Source organism: Diospyros lotus, chromosome 4 (assembly GCF_014633365.1).
Source record: "Diospyros lotus cultivar Yz01 chromosome 4, ASM1463336v1, whole genome shotgun sequence".
Classification (NCBI taxonomy): domain Eukaryota; kingdom Viridiplantae; phylum Streptophyta; class Magnoliopsida; order Ericales; family Ebenaceae; genus Diospyros; species Diospyros lotus.
This window is the reverse complement of record NC_068341.1, coordinates 37021919-37040955: the sequence shown is the minus strand read 5'-3', so window position 1 is coordinate 37040955 and position 19037 is coordinate 37021919. Positions and strand designations below refer to the sequence as shown.

The following is a 19037-nucleotide window of genomic DNA, read 5'->3' as shown; positions in this document are numbered from 1 at the left end:
TCTCTTAAATTCAATCCCCTTATAATAACATTATTATATAGAACAATCGGTTATTATTATATTATATATAATATATATTATTATCCTATTTTTCCGATGAAACAGGTGACCCGGCCCGTATCATCTACCGGCAAAAATGCATGGAGTCAACAGAGTCAACCCACAGCCATGGAATCAAAGCAGTCAAAGTCAACTTGACGTGAGGGTTAAGGGCAAGGCCAGCCGCCGGTAGCCCTGACTCCACAGCCAGGCCAGCTGGAATGGAATCAAAGTATGCATCTTCGTCTGTTTGCTAGTATGAAAATTTTATAAATAATATTATATTTAAAAAATTAAATTTTATTTTTATTATTTAATATATTATATTTTTTATAAAATTAAATTTTATAGTATAATTATTAAAATATATTTTGACCTATTTTTGATGAAAAAATTTATGAGGAGATAATTTTTATTTTCTATACAAATTAAAAAATATTTTTTTTCAACTAAATATCATCAAACACACACTTAATTAAAAATCGACCAAATTAATTAAGAGATTTGACTATTAAACGGTCCAGATGGTCCAATTCTATGATCTTTCTTACTATCAGCCCCTTCAAATTACTAATTCTATACTCTCCCATTCATTTCTCTTGAATATTCTCATTTTTTTTTTTTTGTTATTTCTCTTTCTTTTCATCTGATATCTCTTTTAAATTTTTCTATTAATCTTCTTAAATTCCCTTTAACACCATAACTCAACCCCAGGGATGTGACATTTAGTTTTTCATCTATTTTTATTTTTTTATTATTTGTATTTTTTGAGTTTTAGCTCTCTATTTTCTTTTTCCTACTTACTAAATGGAAGCCTCTCAATTTTTGCAAAATTCTAGTTCTTCTAGAAAATCATTCAGTCGCGCTTGATAGCCAACTTTTTTCAAGAAAAAGACAATTTTTCCACCCAATTTCTAACTTGCATTTGTGCATTGTTTGATAGCTATTTTTTTTTTTTTTTCCAAGGAACTTATTTTCCCATTAATGGTCACGTGAAGGGATTTTCCTTCAAATCATGAAAATTAAATTCCTTGGGTGGAGGAGATGGAATTTTCTTGATAATTGAAAATAGCAACTTATCGAGTGAAAGAGTCGAGAGAGCCAGCAAGCAAGAGAACGAGGAGAGAGCCGACTGCCAGCAAAGGCAAGTGGTGACCGAGGGCGAGGCGCCAAGGAGGCGACTAGCGAGGTGGTGAAAGTGAGGCCTAGGCTGAGTCGGTGTCGTCTAGCAACAGAGCCAGGTAAAGGCAAGAGCAACTGAGCGAGAGGCGAGCGAGGAGGGCGAGCGACGATCCAAGGTTCGACGGAGGCAGGGAGGCCGGAGAGGGAGAAAAGCAGGGGGTGGGCGACGGCTGGGGAATGAGGGAGAAGGGCAGGTGAATAAGGGAGAATGAAAGAGGGTTTACAAAATAATATATTTTTTATTTTTAATAATTAATAAATGCAAATGTATAAAAAAAATTGTATAAATTAATAAATTTGGAAAATAATTTTTTTTAATTTTATGGTTTTATTTTAATTTTTGGAAATAATTTAATTAACCTAAAATATGTTATTATTTTAATTTCTTTTTATACAAGATTCAATATTTTTCAATATAATTTCACCATTGAATTTTATGAAAAATGTGTCATTTTTCATGAAAAATAATGCCTATTAAACACGAAATGCCAAGAAAATAACAAAATTCTATAAAAAAATATTACCAATCAAATACCAAAAGATAGAAAATAACAACAGTTTTCAGGTAGAAAATTAGACCAATCAAGCAGTTTAGGCTGCGTTCTGTTTACTTTTTAATTTTTAGTTTTGAATTTTGAATTCATTTTCAATTTTCTCTTTTGATAGTCTGTTTTTAGAAAATTGAAAACACATTTTTTTTGTCATTTTGAAAAACTATTTCTCAAAACAGAAAATTAGAAAACGCGTTCTCTTTAAAATTTTTGAAAATAATTTTTTAATGATATTTTATTCAATAAATTTGATTATTCAGTAAATTAGAAATATTTAATGTTAATATATTATTAAAAATATATATATATTTTAAAGTTGTAATATTTTTTTCCATTATAATAATAAAATATGATTAAATAAATAAATAAATATGTTTTGAGTTTAGAGTTTGTTTTGGATAAAAATACTCAAAATAACTTTTTATTATTTTGAGTTTTTTTATAATTTTTTTTTATTTTCAAAAGTACATTTTGAAAAATAGGAAAGAGAACGCATTTTAGAAAATCAAAAACTAAAATTTTATTATTTTAAAAAATCAAAAACTAAAAATGATTTGAAAACAATAAAGAGAACGCAGTCTTAAACATTCAATTTTCAAGAATTTATTTTCCTTGCAATTTAATTCCTTAAAATTCATTTTTTTTCACCTAAATTCTATCTCTGCAATCGCATGCACTGTTTTAGTTTCTTGCAGTTTTTCACACATTTTAATAAATTAGAGAGGTACCCCAATTGCACAGATTGTATCAACCAAGTAGGGGAAATTTCTATTTTGCACCTCCTCTTTCGCTTAACATTTGCAAATGTTAAGTGAACTGGGGAGTGGCAATACGAGGATTTCCCCACTTAGTTGATGCAACTGGCCCACCTAATTAATCATCAAGATTATCATTGTCCTTTGAGAAATCAAAGAGGTACCTTATATAACTTCTCAAATTTTACTTACACAGGGAACAGCCTGTCGTTTTATATGGAGAATTTAATATTTCAGGGGTGAAATTGCAATTATAATAAGTTATTTAAAATCCGTTTGATGGAGACCAGGTCAATGTAACTTTTAAAACGTGGGGGGCATGCATGATTGTTTAGTGAAACCTCGAGAGTTTTAGAGTAATCTACCCAAATTATTAAAATTCTGTGAAGCTTCATTAAATGCTGTTATTTTGGACAAAGGATGGAGAGCCATTTGACAACCGTTGACAGGTTACTCCAAAACGTTGTCGTTTTGGAGCAACCAAAAGCAAAGGGCCAAACGGCAACCTTCTGCATCGTTTTACAACTCGTTGATTCTCCTGTACTCATTTGTCGCTTTATCTGTTACTCTCTTGGCCGTCGATCACCATTTCTAGATCAAATCCACACTAATGCTTCTTCCTATTTATGTTTATTCGTCTCATTGAGATGTGTGCAATATAGCCTCCGATTGAGTATACCATTTAAGGTTTTCTCTCATTCTCTTTTATGATTAGCTCTCTATATAGTTTCTTCTCTCTGTTTTTTCTCTAGGGTTGTTGTTTCTAATCTGTATTCTTGTGGTTATGGGACATTTGATTAGAGAGCCTTTTGTTTGTACTTTTAATGGATGAGGGTGTGATTTGTATATTGAGGTTGTAACCAACATTTTCGATAGTGCAATTAGCTTTCATTGTCAAAGCTCAACGTGAATGCAGCCCTCATTAATAGGTGAATCACGATTAATTGTGTTGTATTCGATCTTGCATTCTTATTTCTGTTTTTGTTTACATGGAAGTTTTTTTTTTCATATCGATTGTTCAGTCTTTGATGTTTTGAGGCTTTATTTCTGAGATTCTAAATGTTAGTAGTGGCCTAGTTTTATCTCGTCCCAACACAAATAAATAATAATAGGCTTAATACATAATTTAGTCCCTGAACTAATAAAAAAAATGGCTTTAAGGATATCAACTAAATTGTGCTCACTGTTCATCCTTGGACAAAATAATTTATACACTTTTAGTCTCTAACTTAACCGACGTTAACTTTGCCACATCACCTACACGTCACTCTTCAGTACTGCCACATCACCACGGCTTAATGCATTTTTTAGTCTTCGGACTAATAAAAAAAATGACTTTAAGGATATCAACTAAATTGTGCTCACTATTCATCCTTGGACAAAAAAAATTTATACATTATTAGTCTCTGACTTAACCGATATTAACTGAGACGTTAATTTTGGCTCGTTATGCTGCCACGTCACTCATAATATCCACATCTATTGTCTATATTTTTATAAAAAAAAAACAACGACGTCTCCACAGTTGGGCTCCCCGACCACGGCCATGAGGAGGTTGGGTTCCTCGACCCAGCCGTGGTTAGGACTAGGAACCTAATGGTCGGGCGACTGGCCGCCATGGCCGTCAGCTGTTAGTGGTCGGGGAACCCCAGAACCTTGGTCGCTGACCTCTAACTGTTCCTTGATTGCTGGGTTTAGGGTCCCCGACCCCTAGTCTTTCCGAGGCGACCGGCAATGGCTGAATCGATGACGGGTGCAGAGGCAAGAGTGGTCCAAATCGAGGAGAGAGGGAGAAGGGGGAAAAATGGCTCCCCATGGCCGCCGGCAGCCATGGTTGGGTATGTGTTGAAGTTGTTTTTTTTTTTAATAAAAATATGGATAGCAGACGTGAATATTATAAGTGACGTGGTAGTGACGTGACAGCGTGACGAGGCAAAATTAATATCTCAGTTAATGTTGGTTAAGTTAGGGACTAAAAGTGTATAAAATTATTTTGTTTAGGGATGAATAGTGAGCACAATTTAGTTGAAATCCTTAAAGCCATTTTCTTTATTAGTCCAGGGACTAAAACATACATTAAGCAGTGGTGACGTGGCAGTGCTGAAGAGTGACGTGTCAATGACGTGGCAGCGTGACGAGATAAAGTTAACGTCTCAGTTAACGTTGGTTAAGTTAGGGACTAAAAGTGTATAAATTATTTTGTCTAGGGATGAACAGTGAGCACAATTTAATTGATATTCTTAAAGTCATTTTTTTAATTAGTTCAGGGACTAAATTATGTATTAACCCATAATAATAAAGCACATCTAGATGTCAATCAAAGTCATCCAAAACAGACATAGTAGCTTTGTAGGTGCACTTGTGCTTCTTCAGCATTAAGCATTATGGTGAGGATAAATTGTATTATAAATTTGGATACCTGGATCCAACTTTCAAGGTCAGGAAACTTGAAATTTGTGATATAAACCTGCAAATTGTTGAATGGATCAGTGACACTGAAGAATGCTTACTAATGTTCTAAAAGCCATAGAATAGCAACTAATCCAAGAAAACTAGGGACAAGTCCAGTAAACGCTCCGGATTAGCCTCACTGACCGCCTTTGAAACTAATGTGTTTGCCACTAATGGGCTTATGAAGATACACGGCCAACCTTTGCCTTTTTTTTTTTTTTTTTTGTGCTGTGCTATAGATTACTACTGTAGAAAAAGTTAACAGTAAAGCTGCTAAAGGTGAAGAAGTTAAATTGATTGATGTTTGAGCACACAGAAGATGAAAAATGACCAAGAATAAGAACTAGAGAATATACTCGTACTGGATGACAATAGTGAGGAAGAAGATGATAGCGATGATAACTTGAGGATGATTAGTTAGAACTTAAAAGATGATGATCTTGATAATTGATATGCTTTTATATATTTATTTAGTACTTTAAGATGTACTTTCAACACATTAGATATTTTATACGAGATTTATGCTTGGATTTTATGTGTTGTAAATTGAATCTTACTATTTCATTTGATTTGATTCTCAATTCTCAATTAGCAAAATGAATACATGGATTCACGACTCTAATCTCAACTGAACAACTATAATCGACACACACAGCCAACCAGGAGAAGAGCACCATCAGCAGGCCTGTTGTTTTTGTAAAACCACTTTGAACTGTTTTAAACATTGCACCCATGAGAACTGCACACAATTCACATGAACCATGTAATTTGAAACCATACAAATATATATATATACATATAAGCAAATATTAAGGCTCCAAATCAGTCCCATCAATCCATTGACACGAGTGTCACTTCACTTCTGCCAGATTTCATTGGCATGATTATATAGAATGCCATGTCAATGGGCTGTAACGAGGTTACTTCTTATCCTTCTGTAACAACATTTGATAAATCAACCTGATTAGGAAATAACTGACTATTTCTTATTTTCTCAGTCGCTCAGTCTCACTTGAATATCTCTCTCACTCCCCGTCCCCCCAGCACATAATCAAAATCCAATGAATAACAAACATTGATGTTCGCACACCACAATGGTAAATATCTCTCATTCCCCAGTCATGAATACACTCAATATATCTAAGTATCATGAATATAGGTCAAGGCCTATGATCATAAAATTGGTATGTCTGAATATAGTTCCAATATTTTGAAGATCAACTTATGTAACAAACAGATCAAGACACTACAGTTCAATACTCGTGGCGTCATTGTCTACAAATGCATGTAGTTAGGTATTAGAGAATGCAAAACTCTACTGTCACTCTCAATATGTGTTGTGTTTACTATACTAATTAGCATGTCTAGCAATTCAAGTAAATACAATCCATACAAAGCGACAAATTTTCAACGTAGAAAATATGAACCAGCACTAGCAATTCCTATTTGACCCATCCAAGTACCTTGTAATATTCGTCCTTCAGGCCAGTCCACACCTACCTAGAACTTTCATTCCACTACTCCACAAAAATTAAGATCACGAGTCAACAGCAAGTTCATTATATTGCAAGAAAGTAGAAAGAAAACATAAATAACCATTCCCCAATTTTTGCCGATCTAGCTCAGACTCTAGGTGGGGTAGAATCAGTGCAAACTACGTACCTCCAAATTCATCAAAATGTGATTGCCATGAAATTCAATCCTATAATATTGGGGTAGACCATGTGATTTTCACAAATACTCAAAAGAAATTGGTGGCATATGAGTACTAGTTAGAAGTCCTACGTACGTTGCCAACCCAGATACAATTTCTGGTGTCTTGAACATTGATTTCCCATTGCAACGAAAGTCTCTTAACATTACAAAAGACTTCTATATATTAATTAAACATGGATATGAATATTGAGGATAAGGATGAAACCATATGTCTTCTTCATCTAACCTTTGGGGCTTCACATGGACCTAATCAAGGTTGTCATATACTACGCCTGAACCAGAGGATTAAAAAAACTGCAACTTATATTGATTTGCATGAAAGCATCATTTGAATTATCTTCTCTAGCTAGAGAGCATGGACTTTCTACAGATCGAAGATCACCTGTGTTAAGCGCCAACACAGACATTTCAAAATGCTTATCAAAGCATGTCCTATTATTTATTTTATTTCATTTTATTCTTCTACTTTTCTCAAAATCCAACACTTAGGACAAATGTACTTGAAGTCGGATAAGTAATGTCAATGTCAATTTGATAGATTGTGAGTTCGATCCTTACCTTATGTAAGGGTCAAAGGCTCAATGTACGATTTACCTCCCTTGACATAATCGAAAACACAAGTATTGTAGGCCGCTTAAGAGCGATCATCCTAAATAACTTCTACATCTAAGTTTCTTTTTAAAAAATAAAATTTAATTATAAAATAAAACAAATATAGATTTAGATTTAGTAGTCCTCCTTCCATTAAGTTTTCTAATTTCTAAGGATTTTGAATTCTAAAGTTTTGACTTATTTACTATTCTAAAAATATATTATTTGACATGCATTTTTCACATTGTCTTCGAAATTTCTATTTTTTTTTTAAATTACCATATTGTGGTGTTTTCCAGTGTTAATATATACCATGATATTAATACTTCATAGATTGATGTAAAAGAAAAAATAAAATAAGAAAACTATCTCCAAGATATGAGCTCTAAAACTAATTATAGTGACATAAAAAGATTTGATCTTGTAATTCTTTAAATAATATTTAACTGGTAAGTTTATATTTTATTTAAATTGTAATATAATTTAAATTAAAATATATATCCATTAGTATAATAAAGAGTAGATATTATCTTTAAATGTTAAGAATATATGTGACGGATAATCCACTATTCGTTATACTATAAACATATTTCTGACCATAAAATTCCTAACCTAGATAGTAACAACTTGCAAAGGTCAACACATTATCTTTCTTTTTGTTCAGTATGAGATAATTAAAGATAAGGTTAGTGAGTTCCGTACCATTCTATATGAGATATAGAAGGAAGATGAGTGGTGCTCATTACAGGAACAAGTTTACTGAACGTGACTGTTAACATTGAATAACATAGGTTATATCTCACAGGTCAGTGATTTAATATTAGTTGCAGATGTGCAACTAGTTCTTAGACCTGACATGATATGGATATTTATGTATTGGTGGATTAGAATATCAGTGATATTATATGGTTGTTTTGATTATGAATAATCATATGTATCTATGTGCCTAGTTCAGTGATGCATGAGATATGTGTGCATTAGACATGAAAAAATTTATCATCTCGAGATTTATAAGGAGGATAATTATATTATATTTGATCCAATAATCACTTGATGATAAATTCTTGGCCAAGATAATATGACGATGAAATATGTTCTATAAGGTTGTATCATAATTAGTCAAGATTGATTTTGAATTTGAATATATGACAAGATTAAGAGATTTGATAATCATAACTTATTGCATGGTATCGTAATAAAAGGTTCACAATACGCATTTAACAATAAATTGGATAATCATGACATATTGTTAGATGTTACTTATAGAATGTGTTCCATAAGCTTAATGTGCTAGCAAAAAACCCAATCCAATTAATAATTATATTATGAATATAATTATTTAATTATTTTTATTTATCTAATAAATAAATGTACTATAATTAGTAATTTTAAAATTACTAATTTATCATTCTTCTCTTTGAAATTGATTTCTTATTAGGTTGAACTTTCTGAATTCACAATTAAATCGACAATGAGAACAATCAACTATTAATTCTTGTAAATCATGAGTGACATCTAATAATATGTCATAATTACCCAATTTATTGTGAAGCGGATATTGTGAATCTTTTACAACAATACCATACCATACAATACGGTCCTTCTATCGTTCTATATGTCGACAAGATATGAGATCACAGTTAGTAGGATAAATCTCTTAATCTTGTCATATGACCAAATCCAAAATCAATCTTGATTAATTATGATACAATCTTATAGAACACATTCCATTGTCATATTATCTCAGCCAACGATTTATCGTCAAGTGATTATTGAATCGCATAGGATATCCTCCTCATAAGTCTCGAAATGATAGATTACATGTCTGATGCACACATATCTTATGCATTATTAAACTAGGCACATAGATACGCATGATCGCTCCTGATTAGAACAACCATATAATATTGTTGATATCATAATCCATTGATACATAGATATCTATGTCATCCCAGGTCTAAAGACTAGTTGCACATCTATAGCTAACATTGAATCATTATCCCATGAGATATAACCCATGTGATTCAATGTTAACAGTTTCGTTCAATGAACTCGTTCCTGTAATAAGCATCCATTCATCTTTCTTTTATATCTCATACAGAATGACACGAGACTTACCAACTTTATCTTTTAGTATTTCATACTGAACAAGGAGAAAGACGATGTGTTGGTCTTTGCGAGTTGTTTCTATTCAGGTTAAAAACTCTATGGTTAGGAACATATTTATAGTATAACGAATCGTGGATTATCCGTCATGCATATTCTTAACATTTAAAAATGGTATTTACTCCTTATTATACTAGTGGAGGTATGTTTTTAATTTAAATCATATTACAATTTAAATAAAAATATAAACCTGTCGTTTAAATATTATTTAAAGAATTACAAGATCATGTCATTTTGTATCACTATAATTGATCTTTAGGACTCATATCTAACAGAGTTAAGGTAGTACATAGTCTATAACGCCCTGTTTTTCCCAAACGTGCGTTAACTCGAGATTTCGGGGATATATTTTTTTTTTTTAAACAATCATTCAATATACACTCAGCATAAATTAAACTCCTAAAATCTCGATCTACCATCTCAGCATATTAACTTAAAAGAATAAGTTAAGACTAGTAATATCATCACATCAGTGGAAGCAGAATCGAAACCTCAAATTTCACATAACCAAATTCACTTTATTTATAACGTAGAAATCGAACCATCGTTTAACATGACATCTTTAAAGCAAAATACATAGAGACTCGTCTCTTAACAACAACTACTAAATAATTATAACATAGACAAAATATATGCTAAAGATCACCAACGTAAATGACGGCTACATCTCGAAAACCTCTTTTCCTTTACTACCACTACTTTTACCTGAAACGTTGAATATTTCAAAGTTATAGTCCAAATTAGATGTTGTATCATCTAAGTGAGAGTTCAAAACATTTTCATGAATATATACAAAACCATGAAACAAACCGACATATCCCAACATGTCCAAACTTAAGAGAATCACACACCGCACTTAACCATAATCGGGGAAAATGAAATCTCTCTGAATGCAATACAATCACATCGACATATTAGCATAACACAATCCTGCTCAAAAGGGACAACCTCAATGCATGAACCCAAGTATCAGCCATATATCATGTTAGGCATTACGCTCCTACTCAAAAGCATTCTGGATCTCAATACAACCCTGCCTACAAGAAAATCAGCACTATCCCCGGAATCAACGTCCACCTAGGCAATAATGTTATTTCTCAAATGAACCTAAGGTGGTGTCCACTCTCAGCCCAGCCACTTGTACCAACATGTGAGGTGGTGTCCACTCTTAACCCCGCCACTTGAGTACCATAGGGTGAAGTCCGTCTCAGCCCCGTCCCAAATGGGTCACATAACATTAATCTTTGGCACGTATCCCGAGTGCTATCACTCAAGTGCCACAACACAAGTTGACAACCCACATCTCACATGTACAACACATAAATATGTCAATGTCACAACACATAACATGCATCATTTAAAACCAACATTTCAATGTATGAATTTATAACCCACGAAATTCAATGCACATGTATAAAACAATTTGGGACAAACGACCCACTTGAAACCAACCTATCACAGGTCAAATCATTTGTATAAAACAAATCAAGTATAGGGTCGAATCACCCAAAATAATCCAAGTTATAAGGACGAACACTCATAGTAAATCAAGTTTGAAGTCGAAACTCTTAAAAATCAAAACTATTTGTAATAAACAAAACAAGTTTTGATAGTGGAACCACTCACAATAAACTAAGTTTTTAAGTAAGAATACTCACAGTAAACCAAGTTTTCGGTAGAACCACTCATAGTAAAATAAAACTTCGATTAGGAACTCTCACCTTGAACATATCTCAAACCACCTTGATTCTCGTGCATAACCTCAATTTTTTGCTCTGACCTTCCTCCTTCCTTTTGCAGCTTTCCCTCATCTTTCTTAAACATAAATCCCTCACTTCAATCTCTCTCAAATGAAATGATCTTGAGAATAATTCTATGACCCTATTTATAGGCTTGGACTTCAAAGTGATCCAAAGTTAAAATAGATTAACTTTTGAAATCCATTATCATAACTTTTATTAACTCATCATACCTTACCATACCTCAGATCATTTCACCATACCTCACATCACCTTAAGACCATACCCTCAATTAATTTCATAATCTCATTTTAGACTTTACACAATTGCTATTACACCCTCAAATATCGAATTAATAATCATCGAGATACTTAAAATCTAAAATTAATAATTTCAAATTTACTCGATAAGTACGTTTCATCTTTGCGCCTTCATAAGACCTTTGTTTCTTCTCGAAATCACTTCAATGTTGATCCTTACATAAAATTAGAGCCCTCTCAAAGTTCTGTTGACTTTCTAAAAGTCCCTTACGACAATTCAATTTTTTAGCTTGAATCACAGCTCTACCGAAATTCGTCTCAATTCCTATTTCTTTTAATACCATAAATCCTATCTCGGGATACTCGTCAATACCATATCATTTTCCTTAGACATCAAGGTTCCAGGGCATTCCCTACGGTCAATTCGATGACTTATTTTTATTATCAAGCCAATTTTTGATATTTTAAACTCACTTAACTTATGTGACAACTTTATGCCAATATAGGATTACATAGTCTAACGGCTATATATCCTGTATGCTATAATTTTTCAATTTATCTTTACTTTAGCTCTAAGTTTCTCAAACATTTTTTTTAAAGGGTGAAAAGCTAATTCACTTCCCTCAAGTGTTTATGTGCATCGTAGTGCATTAGAATATTCAATGAGTATGTTTAATTTTTAATATAAAATTTGATCTTAAACCATCTGTCGTAAAAGATTTGATGAAATAAGGAAATTGGATAGTTTATAATATATATATATATAAACTTTATTTTATTATAATAAGGGTGTGTTTGATAATATTTAGTGGAAAAAGAAAATATTTTTCAATTTGCATGGAAAACAAAAACCACCCCCATTAGATGGATTTTCCATAGAAAATAGGTCAAATGATATTTTAATAGTTGTACCATAAAATTCAATTTTATAAAAAATATAATATATTAAATACCAAACATAGAATTTAATTTCTTGGACGGGACATTTTTCATGTATTTTCCACATTATCAAACACTAACATAAAAGGCAAGATGTTATACTTTGGGTATTCGTCACCGGTAGGGGTGTTCCAAATTTTAGTTTGGACTAAAGTATGTTTGATCTAGTCTCAAGTTTTAGTATTTTAGAAAAATTAGAGTGTGTTTGATTGCATACTTATTTCATGGAAAATGGCCAATTTCTAATCAAATTCTAGCTTTCGTAGTGTTTGATTAACCAATTTTATTATGAAAAATATTTTCTCACTTTGGCTCATGTGACCCTCGTTTCCCATTTTTATTGGAATTCATTTTTTCATTGGGAAGAGGGGTTGGAATAGATTTTCCAAGCGACGACCAACTAAGGGAGAGAAAGGAACTGAGCAAGAGAGATGAACTGAGCAAGAGAGAGAGAGGGCGAGCAAGAGCGGCGGTAGCGATGGCCAATAACGGCGGCGATAGCCATTGAAGGCGGCTATGGAGGTAGCAGCGGCGGCTAGTGACGACGGCCATGGCATCCTCAAGCTATATGTATATATATATTTGATTTTTTAAATATTTTGTGTAATATATTTAATTTATTTTTAAACAATTTCTTAAAATTCAATTAAGCCAATTAAACACCTTCAATTGATATTTTGTCTGGAATTTAATTTTAGATAATTCAATTCTCGAAAATTCATTTTCTTTCCACTTAATTTCTACCATTGCAATCAAACGCACCCTTAAGGTATGTTTAATTGAAATTATTTTTTATTGAAAATGTCACATCAATGAAAAATTTTCCATACTTGCATATTTGATTGTTTAACATTTTTCATGAAAAATTTTCATAGTATAACATATGAGAACATGTTTTAACTCATTTTCCATAGAAAATTGTAATTATGGGAGGTAGGAATTATTTTTCGTAGAATTGAAAAATATTTACCCTTTCTATCTTTTTCCAAGTTTGATTGGAATTACTTTTCATAGATAATATCACATTAATAGAAAAAATTTCATACTTGCATGTTTAATTAGTTAACATTTTTCGTGAAATTTTTGTATGGTACAACACATTAAAACATATTTTAATCTATTTTTATAAAAAATTACAACTAAGAGAGGTAAGAATTATTTTTCATAAAATTAAAAAATATTTTCTTTTTTCATCCCTTTTTCAATCAAACACACGCTTTTGTTCCGCCCAATCTCAGTTTTCGACTGAAAACTAAATTAATTATAAAATATTTTTTTTATTATAAATGAGGCCAACTTAGCATAAAGATCCAATCCATAAAATTTTAAACAAAGGAGCGTGACGTCACCGGGTCTGTGAATTTCCCAATGTGGGGCCCTACGTTTGGATAGCTGGAAAGGAAAGCTAGTCATTTTTCTCAAGTGACAAATATAAATGAAAAGAATTGAGCATTTCTAAAATAACTTTTATATATATATATATTGGTCTTTTAAAATATATTAATTGATGAGTCAATGTCTAAGTCTCTTAAGACTGAAAGTAAACAACTTTGACAAGTCGGACAAACGCGAGAGGGAGGCATTCGAAGCAACTTCCCCCATTTCTCTTCAGTCTCCTCTGTATAAGTAGCAGCAGCAGCCTGACACGAAGCAGAAGCGAAGAAAGACGAGAGGACGATGATGATGGAAGGAGAAGTGTTCGGAAAACTAGGCACAGCCTTCACTGGGCTGATGATAATCTGGGCGATGTTCCAGCAATACTTCCCCTTGAGAATTAGAGACGAAATAGAGAAATACGCTCACAAATTGGTGAGCCTGGTTTACCCCTACGTTAAGATCACTTTCCACGAATTTACCGGCGACAGGTTCGAGAGGAGCAAGGCTTACGCCAACATCGAGAGGTATCTGGGCGCCAACTCCACGACGACGGCGAAGCGGCTCCGGGCAGACATGGTGAGCGACTCGCACTCGCCGGTGCTTAGCATGGATGACCATGAGGAGATCTCCGATCACTTCAGAGGCATCAAGATTTGGTGGGCTTCCAGCAAGAATCGTCCCAGCAACCAGACCATCTCCCTCTGTCCCAACAAAGAAGAGAGAAGGTACACACACACACACACACACACACACATTCAACCATAAAATTGAAATTCTGATAGCAGGTATTAATGATTATTGAGGTGTGGTCTATATTGGGATGACCTATATATATATGCTACAACTCTATTGAGATCAAATATATGGTCTCCTCTGTATCCCTATCCCTTATTCGCCAAAATGGATTCCAACTGACAAACTCTATATATATCTCTATGAAAGCAGAATTTGAAGAGATAATTATATAACAATAGCAATATACATTGATAGGTATTATGCACTCTCTTTCCACAAGAAGCACCGGGAAACCATCACGAAGCTGTACTTGAAGCATGTAATGGAGGAGGGGAAGGCCATCGCCGTGAAGAACAGGGTGAGGAAGTTGTACACCAACAACAAGAGCGAACACTGGTATGGCTACAAAAGAAGCACATGGAGCCATGTGATGTTCGAGCACCCTGCAACTTTCCAGACTCTGGCTATGGACCCAAAGAAGAAGCAAGCGATCATCGACGATCTTCTCACTTTCCAGAACGGGAAGGATTACTACGCCAAGATTGGCAAGGCATGGAAGAGAGGCTATCTTCTCTATGGCCCTCCAGGGACCGGTAAATCCACCATGATTGCCGCCATGGCCAATCTTCTGGATTACGATATCTATGATCTGGAGTTGACTTCAGTGAAGAATAACACTGAACTGAGGAAGCTGTTGATCGACACGGCAAGCAAGTCCATTATAGTCATCGAGGATATCGATTGCTCGCTCGATCTCACCGGCCAGAGGCAAAAGGTTTTTGAATCTTTACCCTTTTATCTAACTGATATTACTGTGTATATTGCTTTCCTTTCCTTTTTGAACCCACAACCACTACTATTCATGTATGTACTGGCAAAACTGTTTGACTATATATAATTGAGTTGTTTTGCTTACCTAAGGATAAAGAAGAGAAGAAAGAAGAGAAGAAGGAAGAGGAGGACCCGATTCGAAAGAAGATGAAAGAGAGAGATCATGAGAAGAAAGAGAGCGAGGTAACTCTGTCCGGGCTCTTGAACTTCATCGACGGGTTGTGGTCCGCTTGCGCCGGCGAGAGGCTCGTCGTCTTCACCACGAATTTCGTCAACAAGCTGGATCCGGCGCTGATACGAAGAGGCCGAATGGACAAGAAGATAGAACTTTCGTACTGCGGCTTTGAAGCGTTCAAGGTGCTGGCCAAGAACTACCTGGACATTGAATCCCACCATTTGTTCCCGACGGTTTGCCGCTTGTTGGAGGAAACCGACATGACACCGGCGGATGTTGCAGAGAATTTGATGCCGAAGTCCAGAGAAGAAAATGCCGCGACTTGTCTGGAGAATTTGATCAAAGAGCTGGAGATGGCGAAGGAAAAGGCAAGGAGGAAAGCTGAAGAAGAAGAAGAAGAAGAAGAAGAGAAGAAGAGGAAGAAAGAAGAAGAAGAAGTGAAGTAGGGGAAGAAAGAAGAAGAGAAGAAAGGGAAGAAAGAAGAAGAAGAAGAAGAGAAGAAGGGGAAGAAAGATGATGAAGAATAAGAAGATGCAGAATAGGAGAAAAAAATAAAAAAAAAGGAGGTTTATTAAACCTCCTTTTTTATATGTTTTGCAGCTGCACAATTGATATATTGTTTTATCATCAACCAACCCTCTGTTTCTGGATCTCAGAATTTAGTGGCACTGTTATGTGATTAGAACTGAATTGCTCAATGTCTCTCTCTGTTCGTCAATTTATAGGTTTTGACCCATCCAGTCGTATCGTGCTCCCTCCAGCCTTTGATATTGAAGGGCCCACCTCAATATCAAAAATATGCGCTCCACAAAACTAAAATGAAAATAACGTAATATTAAAACGGAAGCACCAGAAGATTAAAATAAAAGTACCACAAGATTAAAAACATAACATTAAAATGGGAATTTACAACACTAGAATGAGAGCCCCACAAGATTAAAACAAAAACACAACAAGATTAAATAAGAAGAAGCGCAACACTAAAATGAGAGTATCATCATAAGATTGAAATGAGTACATTGCAAGCCTAAAATTGAAACATTGCAAGATTGAAAAGGATGTTGGTGTTAGTGACTTAATACTAGATTTAAATAATATATAACGTATGTGTTGGATCTAATAATATAATCTTGCATATTAATAAATAATCATATCTTCATTCATACATCTCTAATTATATACGAATGGGTCTCTAGATATCCTAATGATTTTATTCTTAAACTATTAAGAATATTTGATAAAAATTTATAATATAAGATTTCTTAAAATAATTCCTAGTCTTTAAATTTCTCATAAGAGAAAATAATTAATCAATTACGGACTCTAACATATGCTATTACCATTTATTAGTATGGGATGCTAATGATCATAGATGGTGAATCACATGTCATATTGCATGAGATGGAGATAGTAAACATGTGGATAGCTATCGATTGAATATCTATAAAATATGATGCATATAACTATTAGTGTTGTGTGCTATTATATTATATTTAAATGAAATCTAGCGGGCTCATTTTATGCATTTATTATATTTTTGTATAAATCTATAAAATGTAAGGTTTTTTTTCATTCATATTTTCTTCAATCAATTATAACTTGTTTATCCCTAAATCTTTTGTGTGATAATTTTATTCTCAATGTGTTGAAATTATGTAACAAGATTATTTGATAACAATATTTCTTAAATTATTCATAATTCTTAGATTATTTGGACGAGGAATCTGATTAATTGAGTACGGATTAGCATATGAATTACTATCTCGTTCGATATGGGGATATCGATAGGAGAATGATGTATCACGCGCCATATGACATGAGATGTCGCTAGTAGACTTGTGGACCAGGAATAAAACTTTGAGACAACAAGCTTCACACTCGGAAATGGACGACCGACAGAGCAGACAACAATGGCAAGTCCAACGAAGGAGTCCGCTGTGGCCATTAAAAAAGATGTAACACCCGGTGTAACTGGTGCTAAGAGGATGAGAATGGAAGTGAGAAAACTTCCAAAAATGCCCTTGAGAAAGTGATGGATCCTTGAGATTGAGAATGTCCATGAGAAGGGTATTTTGGTAATTTGGATATAGAAATCCAATAAAAGGGTATTTTGATAAATTAAAAATAATTCCTATGTGGAATTAAGTGTGTAAGTGAATAAAATCTCAATTTAGTATTTATGTGGAGATATATGGGATTAATAAATTCACAAAGGGTATTTTGAGAATTTTAGAATTTAATTCCATAGAAGAATTCAATTATGGAAAATAGGGAAATTGGATATTGAATTATTTATGAAAATAATTAATTTTTTCTAAATTGGTGGATAATTGTGGTGATGCTACATGGATGGTGGAGATTAAACTTGGAAGCCAAGATTAGTGTCTTGTTGTGACACTTGACATTTTGTGGTTCAAGTATAATTGGGTGAATTAATTAAATGCAAAAGAAATGTTAAATGGTCTTTCAAGCATTTAAAGAGAGGCATGATTATATGGATTAAAGAAAATCCAAAAGAAAATAGTATCATTAATGCCTTGGAAAATATGGAGATTTTATTTAGTGAGAAAAAAATTAATTATGTCTCTCAAGTGTGATGGTTATGAAAATGGTCCCATTAATTTAAATAGGAAAGAAATGAGAAATTGGGAGATGGTAGCTAGGGACACATGGCATGATCTTGTGAATCAAGAATAGCCATTTAAAAGAAATTTAAATTGGTGAATAAATGATATTTCAAGTGTTAAATGCAAGCCATGATGTTGTTGCTTAAAAAGAAAATGCAAAAAGAAAATGGGAAAATGGTCTCCCATTAATGTTTGGAAAATATGAGATTTATTTAAATGAGAAAAAAAGTGTTTATGTCATTCAAAGTAGTCTCTCATGTGATGGGGGAAAATAACCAAATTAAATAAATAGAAAAGAAATTCTATTTTTGAGATTTCAAGACAAGGTCAAGGGTGGAGATCTAAGAAGACTAAATGGCATGGATTGTGATTCTTATGTTTTCTCCAAGGGAGAAGTCTTGTTTATTAAAATGAATGGTTGAGATTTAGTTTTCCCTTAAGCACACGGATTGTGCCTATAATGAATGGCTAGGATGCATTCTTGAAATATGAAAAGGCTAATATAAAATGGCAAGTGTGGAAGACTTGTCTCCCTTTTGGCCATTTGTAAAAAGAATGAAAGAAATAAGAGATGAGAGGAAAGTGAAGTTTATTTATTTAATTTAAATTCTGGAAAGTTTGGGTTAGGAAGGCCCAAAGAAAAAAAAAAAAAAAAAAAGAAGATTCGGAAGCAACCAGCAGCAGCCCCGCGCGCGCGGGTGGCTGCGGCCGCGTGCGGGCGGCCGCCCGGGCTTGCGTGGCATGCACAGCCAGCCCGCGCGGCCAGCGCCCAGCAGGGCCCCGGGCGTGCCAACGGGCCCAGCCGGCCAAAATTTTTTAAAAATTTGGAATTTTTGGGAGAAATTGGGGCATTTCTTAATTGATTTTGGGCTCCGGAGGAAATTTCAAAATAAAGGGATTTTT

At 33.7% G+C, this 19037-nt stretch overlaps 1 protein-coding gene and 1 pseudogene across 1 annotated transcript; one reads left to right on the top strand and one right to left on the bottom strand.

The window, feature by feature from the left end:
- The window catches only part of LOC127799821 (uncharacterized), a 117858-nt pseudogene that overhangs the window by 83517 nt on the left and 15304 nt on the right, over positions 1-19037 (bottom strand).
- LOC127798891 (AAA-ATPase ASD, mitochondrial-like) lies at positions 13953-16076 on the top strand. Its single transcript, XM_052332533.1, has 3 exons — positions 13953-14491; positions 14757-15276; positions 15423-16076. Exons 1-3 carry the CDS (start codon positions 14067-14069, stop codon positions 15951-15953), a joined length of 1476 nt encoding a protein of 491 aa, XP_052188493.1. The 5' UTR covers positions 13953-14066; the 3' UTR covers positions 15954-16076.

Excerpts from the sequence above, each read along its gene's own strand:
- LOC127798891 (XM_052332533.1), top strand. The coding sequence starts at position 14,067 with ATGATGATGGAAGGAGAAGTGTTCGGAAAACTAGGCACAGCCTTCACT. Across the intron at positions 14,492-14,756 it reads CCCAACAAAGAAGAGAGAAG|GTATTATGCACTCTCTTTCC; the intron begins GTACACACACAC and ends ATACATTGATAG. Across the intron at positions 15,277-15,422 it reads TCACCGGCCAGAGGCAAAAG|GATAAAGAAGAGAAGAAAGA; the intron begins GTTTTTGAATCT and ends TGCTTACCTAAG.